This window comes from Podarcis raffonei, chromosome 2 (assembly GCF_027172205.1).
Source record: "Podarcis raffonei isolate rPodRaf1 chromosome 2, rPodRaf1.pri, whole genome shotgun sequence".
NCBI lineage: Eukaryota > Metazoa > Chordata > Lepidosauria > Squamata > Lacertidae > Podarcis > Podarcis raffonei.
Genome location: NC_070603.1, coordinates 121,424,906 through 121,435,119, shown reverse-complemented (window position 1 = coordinate 121,435,119; position 10,214 = coordinate 121,424,906). Strand labels below are relative to the sequence as shown.

At 46.2% G+C, this 10,214-nt stretch overlaps 1 protein-coding gene across 1 annotated transcript in view; it reads left to right on the top strand.

Annotated features, from left to right (window-relative positions):
• Window positions 1-2,561: 2,561 nt before the first annotated feature.
• Window positions 2,562-10,214, top strand: part of LOC128408830 (uncharacterized) — a 46,546-nt gene continuing 38,893 nt past the window's right edge. Inside the window, exons 1-4 of the mRNA XM_053378852.1 lie at window positions 2,562-3,468; window positions 3,670-3,796; window positions 3,985-4,067; window positions 6,821-8,853. Of these exons, the coding sequence (XP_053234827.1) occupies window positions 3,052-3,468; window positions 3,670-3,796; window positions 3,985-4,067; window positions 6,821-8,853 (2,660 nt within the window). The 5' untranslated portion in view covers window positions 2,562-3,051. The remainder of the gene's footprint in view (window positions 3,469-3,669; window positions 3,797-3,984; window positions 4,068-6,820; window positions 8,854-10,214) is intronic.

Genomic DNA, 10,214 nt, shown 5'->3' with positions numbered 1-10,214 from the left:
GTAGATCAAGACCACCCCCAGAAACATACATCACAGAAAGGAGGGGTTGAGGGAGGAGTTGTGGTGGTAACCTGAGTGTCCTGTCACCTGGCTGGTTCCCCCTTTCCCCCTCCCCATGAGTACTTTCCAGGTGACAGAGGGGAGTTTGCAGTTTCCTGCCCCCAGAGGGAAGATCTGATCATTGTCCTTTGTTCCAGTCCGTGCTGAATCCACTCCCATATGCAAGTTCTTTGTGATCTTGATGGTCTTCTGTCTAGGACCATCGGGGTTGGCATAGCAACTGGGCAGGGCTCCTGTGGATGTGCTGGGCTGGCCTGTATCAAACCTTCCCCATTTTGTAGTCCTTCCTTCATGGAGTAAAATAAAAGTAGAACAGTGCCAATCCGATGTATGGTTGATTTTCTATGAATTTATAACAGAAGTGTAGCGTATGTAGAGTGTGAGTGTGAGTGAAGTTTGTACAAACTGAATGATTTGGGGGGGGGGGTTTCCTGCGACACAGGCAAACCTGTTTAGGGAAGTTTTTAATGTCTGATGTGCTGTTGGGAGCTGCCAAGAGTGGCTGGGGAAACCTGGCCAGATGGGCAGGGTATAAGCAATAAAGTAGTAGTAGTAGTAGTAGTATCTGAGACGGACTAATATCTGAGACCTCCAGGTATAGGGCAGTATATAAATTCAATAAATAATATTGACAGACTGACTCTTGCGGCGGACAGCAGCGTAAGCCAACATACCTGCTGCTCTTAAGTGAAAAAATCTGGAGGGGGGAAACTGCCTCGGGCACATGACATCCCAGGATCCCATTCTGCAGCATTAAGCCTTTGCATAGTGTTTTGGACGCACCATTCTCACAGAGAGGAGGCTCCCTGCATAATAGAAATTCCTTGGAGGAGGATGCCTGGCAGGGAGATTCCTAGAGAGGACGCGAGGAGGAAGAAGGCGGGGTTCAGGTGTCTCCAGAGCAACTTGCGAAGCCTCGCAGCCGCTTCCTGCCCCGCCTTCTCGAGTGGGGGGTGGGCTGTGGCAGGGGCTGCCCTGGGTGTTTTCCTCCTGGTCGGGTCGGGAGAGCTTTGGGGTGATTCCTGGGAAAGGGAGGGAGGGAACGATCCGGTCAGCAACTGGAGAAAAGGAGGGTTTGGGTGTGCTTCACATTGGGAAGGTGGAAAGTCTCATCTACTGAGCTCTTGCCTGTCCTCTGGTGCATTTCTGCACATTTCTGCATTTTAACCTGCATTTTAAATACCCCCCATTATGTTTTTACTGTAATTTTACTGTTGTTAGAAGCCCTGAGCCTGGCTCTGCCCGGGGTATAAATAATATTTATTTTATATTATTATTATTATTATTATTATTACTGAGCCCTGTCCAGAGGAAAGAGATTCACAGGATCGTAGAATTGGAAGGGACCCCGAGGATCGTCTGGTCCAAGGTAGGAATATTCAGCTGTCCCAAAGGGAGATCGAACATGCAACCTTGGCATTACGTCTTAGCACCATGCTCTAACCGACGGAGCTATCCAGGCTGACGCTTAGAGAGTCGGTGCAAAACTTTGAATGGGATGAGAAGAAAGCAGGAGGGGGGAAATGTATCTCCGCCCAGAGGAGTGGAACCTCCATGTGTTGAGAATGTATACCAGATAGCAGGCACTGCAGAGAAATGTTCTGTCTTTGCATCAAACAAATATATAATAATAACAATTAATTTTATTGTTCATATCCCAACCATCTGGCTGGGTTTCCCCAGCTACTCTGGGAGGCTTACAGTATATATAAAAACATAATAAAAACATCAAGCGTTAAAAACTTCCTGATACAGGACTGCCCCCAGATGTCTTCTAAAAGTTGTGTTAATTCTAGAAATGTACATTTATTGCACAAGTGAGTTTGAAAGTTAATCAGTTGCCGTTTCATTAGTTAAGTGGCTGCTTTTCTTTTTTAAATATTTTTTTTAAAGATTTCTTAATTTACAAAAAATACATGCATTGTTTCTTTTTTCAAGTTGGGTTTTGTACAGATCAGTTTCATTTGTTGTGAGGCATTAGTGTTGTATACAATGTTAGGGTAGGAAGAAAAGGGGGGAAGAGGGGGAGGGGCACGGTGAGTGGGGTGGGGTGGGGTGGCAATGCTTCAGTTCTTGTGTGGGGTTTTGTGTCAGCGTCATGGCTGCTTTTCTTTAAACTAAGCTTCATGACAGTTGACGGTTGAAAGTTGACAGTTGACCAAGGTTGCCAGTTTGATCCCTGTACAGGACAGCTGCATATTCCTGCATTGCAGGGGGTTGGACGAGACAATCCTCAGGGTCCCTTCCAACTCTGTAATTCTATGATTGTATAAAGCTGTATCACCTCCAGTGCCAGGGCTTGGATGCCTCTAGATACCGGTTGCTTATGTGCTGCTTGCAGGCTTCCCATTGGAGAGAGCCAGTGTGGTGTAGTGGTTAAGAGTGGTAGACTTGTAATCTGGGGAACCGGGTTCGCTTCCCCGCTCCTCCACATGCAGCTGCCGGGTGACCTTGGGCTAGTCACACTTCTCTGAAGTCTCTCAGCCTCACTCATTTCACAGAGTGTTTGTTGGCGGGGAGGAAGGGAAAGGAGAATGTTAGCCGCTTTGAGACTCCTTCGGGTAGTGATAAAGCGGGATATCAAATCCAAACTCTTCTTCTTCTTCACTGTGAGAACAAGAGGCTGCACTAAATGGATCTTTGTCTTGACCCAGCAGCCAGGCTCTTCTTAGTTGTAGAGGACAGGCCACTGGGAGGGATCTTCTGAGTCTCAACCAGAACAAATACTTCAAGGAAACTCGCCAACAAGTCTCATTTTTCTCTGGGTCTTAGCATTTAACTGCCTTTACTTCTGGGGGATGTCCTGGTTGATATTCAGACTCATCTACATTTCCAGGGGAAATCTTCCTCTCCAGAAAGGTATAATTCACTCACCAAACCATTTGTTCATTTTGCAGGACTTGGTAGAACCTCCATTTTGGACAGCCTCTAGCAGAACAGGGAGAGGTCTTTTGGGCCCAGTCAGAGACTTCCTTAGAATAGAGATCAAGGATGGAAAAGGAAGATTCAGCTGCCCACGAAGCAGGAAGAAGTCCTTGTACAAACCAGGCTGGCAGCCCCAGGGAATTCTGGGAAAGAACAGTGCAGAAGGTCCTGGGGAAGGAGGACACGCTCGGCTCAGATGTGCAGCGCCAGCGTTTCAGACAGTTCTGCCACCAAGAGGCCAAAGGGCCCCGAGAGGTTTGCAGCCAACTCCACCATCTCTGCTGTCAGTGGTTGAAACCAGAGCAACACACAAAGAATCAGATCCTGGACCTGGTGATTCTGGAGCAGTTCCTGACCATCCTCCCAGAAGAAATTGAGAGCTGGGTAAGGGAATGTGGAGCAGAGACCTGTTGCCAGGCAGTGGCCCTGGCCGAAGGTTTCCTCCTGAGCCAGGCCAACGACAAGAAGCAGGCAGAGCATCAGGTAAAATACAGTTTTGTCCTGGTACTTCCAAGGGGCTCAGAATCTGAGGGAAGGTGGGCTAACGTTCTCTGTAACTGTCAAACCTTTTCTGGGATTCATCCACGTAGGAATGTCCTAACTACCAATACCTTTTATTTCTATTGTGCCTTTACTAATCCTTCTCCCCTTTCTCTGTCTTTGATCCCTTTATTGTTATTTCAGGTAAAGGGTCCATTTGCAGAAGTGTCTGAAGATTTCTCTGCACCGGAGAAGGTTCTGTCAGAGACCAAACACAATCTCTTGCAAAGGGATAATGTTCAGGAAATAGACAGACATGCCACCTCACTGGGTAAAGACTAACTTCATCTCCTTCTATTGATTATGCTATGAATTCTTGGGTTGTGTTTTTGTTCTTTGGAAGCTTGGTTCAAAAGTGAATTGGCATCCAATACTTGAGAACTTAAACCAGTGCTTAAACCAGTGCTTAAAACCAGAACTGAAACCATAAGGCTTCGCACTTATGATTGTCTTTCACAGGTGATGAAATGAGGCTGGCAAGACCTCCTCGGGCTTCTCCTTTTTGCGATGGTCAAGAAGCAGCTACTGTGGAACTGGATCAGGTAGGTGGATCGATCATTGTTGAAAGAGGCTTGGAACCACTAGGGACCTTATTCTTCTCCTCGCCCCTAAACAGATTTCTCTCCTCCTCTTTTCTTCTTTCAAAGCAGCCTGCCTAGGAGGCTGTGAATACCATTAAAGAATGTTTAAGTTCCTCAGGATAATAATAATCTTTCTTTGGAGAATGTTACGGGTTTTGGTAGTCCATTAAGGGAACAAAAGAGAAGGCAAGTTGCACAACAGTACTGGCCCTGGTATGGGGGCAAGAAGTGAAGGACGCTGAGTGGGGTATTTGTAAACAATGACAGAGGTTTGAGTAAAGCAGGGATGGAATACTACTGTGAGGAAAATTGTGGTTTTTAACAATAGTAGAGGTTTGAGTACAGAACTGTGGGATATTTGAAGGAGCCAGTGTGGTGTAGTGGTTAAGAGTGGTAGACTCATAATCTGGTGAACCGGGTTCGCTTCCCCGCTCCTCCACATGCAGCTGCTGGGTGACCTTGGGCCAGTCACATTTCTCTGAAGTCTCTCAGCCCCACTCACCTCACAGAGTGTTTGTTGTGGGGGAGGAACGGAAAGGAGAATGTTAGCCGCTTTGAGACTCCTTCGGGGAGTGATAAAGCGGGATATCAAATCCAAACTCCTCTTCTTCTTCCTCTCCACATCCTTTATCTCTTCTCTCTCACATGAGGCAGCTGAAGAATGGGAGAGGGAGAAGTTTGAGTACAGCAAGAAGGAAGAGACACTGAAAGAGGCGGGGGAAACAATGACAGAAGTTTGAGTAAAGCTGGGGGTGGAGGGACAGAGAGGAGAATGATGGTTTTAAACAACAGAGCTTTCAGTAAAGTGGAAGCAGAGGACACACAGGAAAATGGCAGTTTTAAACAGCAGAGTGAGCAGAAAGTAACACTGAGGGCGGGGGAGGTGGCACTTTAGAGAATAATTCAAATACAGCAAGAAGGGAGTTGGGAACAGATTTGTTGTGTTAGCTTTTTTGGTGTCAGCGTCTGTGTTGTCCCCATCATTGATATTTCTCCTTGTTAAAACTGGTTTGGGTTTTTTAAAGGACCAACTGCTCTTTGTCTTTCCATCAGTGCTTTACTCAAACCTCTGCCTGTTTAAACCCTCCCCCCCTTTTTTTGTCTGTCCCTCGACACCCACTTTACTCAAACTTCTGCTGTTGTTTGAGTACGGTGAGAAGGGGGAGACCCTGAATGAAAAAAGCTGGCTCTTTTAAACTTCTCCCTTTTCCATTCTACAGCTGCCTCATGTGAAAGAGATAAAAGATGTGAAGCCCTCAAATATTCCATAGTACCTTCAAACAATGTATTTCACTCCTGGCATCATGCATTCCGTGGGATGTGGGTGGCGCTGTGGGTTAAACCACAGAGCCTAGGGCTTGCCGATCAAAATGTCGGCGGTTCAAATCCCCATGACGGGGTGAGCTCCCGTTCTTCAGTCCCAGCTTCTGCCAACCTAGCAGTTTGAAAGCACGAAGTGCAAGTAGATAAATAGGTACCACTCCGGTGGGAAGGTAAACGACGTTTCCGTGCGCTGCTCTGGTTCGCCAGAAGCGGCTTAGTCATGCTGGCCACATGACCCAGAAGCTGTACGCCGGCTCCCTCGGCCAATAAAGTGAGATGAGCGCTGCAACCCCAGAGTCGGCCACGACTGGACCTAATGGTCAGGGGTCCCTTTACCTTTACCATGCATTCCAGATTCAGTGTAGCTATTTAGAAGAATTAAAAAAAAAAAAACCAACCCACCCATATATGTTCAACATCCTTCATCTGAACTAAATTTTTCTAACTGAACAAGCTAACTGACTGGTTTGCTCTTAAGATTCTATCCATCTTAAAAATGCAGTAACACATTTTAGCATGGGGTGTGCGCACAAAGGGGGCTGCACAATAGAAGAAGGGATAAGGCATGGACATGGGAGTGTGTAAGAGAGAGTTGAGAAACATAGGAAGGAGGGGGGAAGGGGGAAAGTGAAGTTGAAGACAGGGGTGCAAAAGGAGTTGCAATAAATGAGGGAGTGGAAAGGGAATTGATGGTGAAATAAAGGGCATGAAAGGATCAGAAGAACAGGAAGTGATGGTGGCTTCATAATTGGACAGAAGCTGGAAAGGGTGCTTAACAGTTGCAACGTGGGAGGAGGAAGATACAGGAAATTACCATGAGAGTGTTTTTTGTCTTCTTCTTTTGGGAATAAGAACAGTGAGTCTGTAAGTGATTGTGGAGGCCAATTCTGGATCCACAAGTCCTTCCACAGTGGGGACATAGGTCTCCGGGCGGTAGTTGATCACAGTGAGGGTTTGCCAAGTGTGCCTTCCTCTTATCATTTCCCCCCCTTTTGTTCTGAGTTTGGATGACTTCAATGTCCATGATACCTTTGGTAAAGGCTGTTCTCCAACTGGAGCGCTCACAGGCCACTGTTTCCCAGTTGTTGTCATTTATACTACATTTCTTAAGATTTGCCTTGAGAGAGTCTTTAAACCTCTTTTGTTGACCACCAGCATTGCGCTTTCCATTTTTAAGTTTGGAATAGAGTAGTTGCTTTGGAAGACGATCATCAGGTGCTTTTTGTGCAACAGTAGTTGCACACTATAGCTAACTTAGTAGTTGCTTGAGATTAGAAGGAGAAGCTCTAGGGAGTTAATGGGGGCGAATGGGAAGGGAATTCATGAGTGGAATGAGCATAGACACTGCTCCTAGTTATCTATAAAGTAGCAACTATTTTCCTTTCTTTCAGGGTCTAGGGTTGTTTGAGGAGTTTTCTGTGTATTTTACCGAGGAGGAGTGGGATCTGCTGAATCCTGACCAGAAAGCTCTGTATAAAGAAGTCATGGAGGAGAACTGTTACAGAACCCATTACAAAATCCACACAGGAAAGAAACCATACAAATGTTTAGAGTGTGGAAAGAGCTTTTGTCAAAGTTCGGACCTCATTACCCATAAAAGGATCCATGTAGGGGTGAAACCATTTAAATGCTTGGGATGTGGAAAGGGCTTCTGTCAGAAGACACTTCTCGCTACCCATCAAAGAGTTCACACACAGGAGAAACCGCATAAATGCTTGGATTGTGGAAAGGACTTTCGATACAGTTCTGCCCTTATTACTCATCAAAGGATCCACACAGGCAAAAAACCGTATAAATGCTTGGAATGCGGAAAGAGCTTCTGTCAGAAGATAAGTCTCATTTCTCATCAAAGAATTCACACAAGGGAAAGACCACATAAATGCTTGAAATGTGGAAAGAGCTTTCGTCACAGTTCGGCCCTAACTACCCATCAAAGGATCCATACAGGGGAGAAACCATATAAATGCTTGGAATGTGGAAAGACCTTTCGACACAGTTCTGCCCTAACTACCCATCAAAGGACACACACAGGGAAGAAACCATATAAATGCTTGGAATGTGGAAAGGACTTTTGTCAGAAAATAAATCTCACTAGTCATCAAAGAATTCACACAGGAGAAAAGCCATTTAAATGTTTGGAGTGTGGAAAGAGCTTCGGTCAGAGGGCTTACCTTACTTTCCATCAGAGAATCCACAAGGGGGAGAAACCACATAAATGCTTGGAGTGTGGAAAAAGCTTCATGCAGAAGAGAAGGCTCACTTCCCATCAGAGAATTCATACGGGGGAGAAACCGCATAAATGCCCAGAATGTGGAAAGAGTTTCTGTCAGAAAGCAGATCTCACTATTCACCAAAGAATTCACACGGGGGAGAAGCTACACAAATGCCTGGAGTGTGGAAAGAGCTTCTTACGAAAGACCCATCTCACTACTCATCAGAGAATTCACACTGGGGAGAAACCGCACACATGCTTGGAGTGTGGAAAGGGCTTCAGTCAGAAAGCGCATCTCACTACTCACCGAAGAAGTCACACGGGGGAGAAGCCACACAAATGCTTGGAGTGTGGAAAGTGCTTCACAGAGAAAAGAGCTCTTACTTCTCATCAAAAAATCCACACGGGGGAAAAGCCACATAAAACTTTCAAGCGTGGAAAGGTCTTTCCTCACAGTTGCGACCTTATTACTAGGCCTACCCAAGGCAGAACGGCTGGCAGTAGCAACGGCTGCAGCAACACAGGCCAGACTGATTTGCCCCCAGTCGTATTAGTCCATCTTCCTCCTAGTACTGCTTGTGTTGGGCAACATCAGCCACCTATCCCGATTCCTAACTTTCCTGAATCTTCTGGTCGCGGGGACAAGCCTTCTCCTACTGCCGGGGTCTTGTTTGAGGAGGCAGGAGGCCCTGGCAGCAGCAGTCTTGCAGAGTTGTCCACTTTAGTGAGTGAAGGGAGAGAGCCCAGCCCCAGCTTATCTGAGGAAGTGTCTGTATTAGATGCCCTCAGATTGATTGAAGGTGAAGATCTGTTCCACTCCTCTTCCCTAGACAGAAGTGCTTTCTGGAGCCCTGTGGAGCAGGAGCAGCAGGAACACACCCCACCAGTGACGCAAGGGGGTGCCTCCCACGGTTCCCCCACTGCTCCTGGGGTGGCGCTGACCCCCCAGACCGAAGGCAGCCAGCCTGATTCACCACAGAAGCGGCAGAGCATCGTGTGGGACCACTTTGAGGTGGGAGTGGATCCCAGCACCGCCGTCTGCAGCCACTGCAGGCGGGTCATGAGCAGGGGCAGAGACGCAGCACATTATAGTACCAGCAGCCTGCGCTTGCACCTGCAGAGGCAGCACCCGTCCATCGTGCTAGGAGCACAGGAAGCCAAGTCCCAGCCGTCGGGGAGCAAGGGCAAATGGGTGGCAACCTCGTGCCAGGAGTAAGGGCAAAGTCCTCTGCCAAATCTCTTGTCTCCCCTCAAGCCAAGAAGCTTAGGCCAGCAACGGTGGGGAGGAGGGGGAACAAAGGGAGGTGGGCCACGAGGTGGGAGGTTTTGAACACCAGACCCGATCGCAAAATGCATGGAAGACTCTTGTGATGAAATGGATCGGCATCAGAACTAAAACCATATGCACGTAACCAAGTGTTTGGTAAGAGCGATTTAAAGTACCGGTAGTTCATAGGTAACAATAAATAATAAACATGGAATTAATAAACCTAATAAAACAATTTAGCCAAATATATGCAACGTATCAAAACACTACTTGGCGTCAAATGCTTTTTGACCTTTAGGTCTTCTAGAGTGGTCTTCATTACATATCTGTATCTACAGCCACTTTTTGGCTTGAATATCTGATGCTGGAAAACAGTTTACAAATAATGGCAAATATATGTATCTAATAGCATTTATTATATCTAATAATATTGATTCTATATTTGCAGGTGTTGCACTGCATGGGTGCTGTTTTTTTAAATTATTTGCTACGTTAAATTATTCTTATCAGATAATTGGTTATGTGTACTGTATATGATTTTAGGTGTTATCCCAGACTGTTGTTTCAGAACAACCTGATGGCTCTTGTGGTCTTATTTTATGCACTATTGTGTCACACTACCTTAAGCGGGAGAATGGTGCCCTCGCAGTGCGAGGCATGCAGGGAGAAAGTGTGTTCCCTTGTAGGCAGGGTTGCCTTTCTGATATAAGCCCACAGGACTGCTTCGGTCTTCAGAATGGGCGCTGTTACCAGTGCCACATAATCCTCAGTTGTGAAAAATCAATATTTCAGTGCAGCAGCATCTACACATTGGAACTCCCTGCCTATTGACACCAGACAGATGCCTTTGCTGTACTCTGTTTCGCTCCTGCTTAAAACAATTTTATTTAGGCAAGCCTATCCAGACACGTAGATATTGATGTCGTTGAATCCTTTTCACTCTTAATTTCAGTGATCTGTAAATGTTTTCCGTTGTTTTGAACTGTTTTCATTGATACTATTGATATTTCTTGAAACCCACCAAGAGGTTTTACTACAGTTATACGATTTTTGTTAAATAAAACCAGTCCAGAGACGAAAGTGATGTGAGTTTTGCATTCCAGCCACAAAACAAGCCAGAGAATTCTACTCCCACTTGCGTCCATCTTGGCATACAAGGGGCACCAACACAATTTAGGGACCTATTCCAGCCAGGCAAAAGCACTTGAGGGGTATGTGTGTGGGAATGCTGTGGATAGTAGGAGAGGCTATATTGATTATATATTATCCTTCCACACTCACGCTAGTGGTTTACATATAGCAGAGC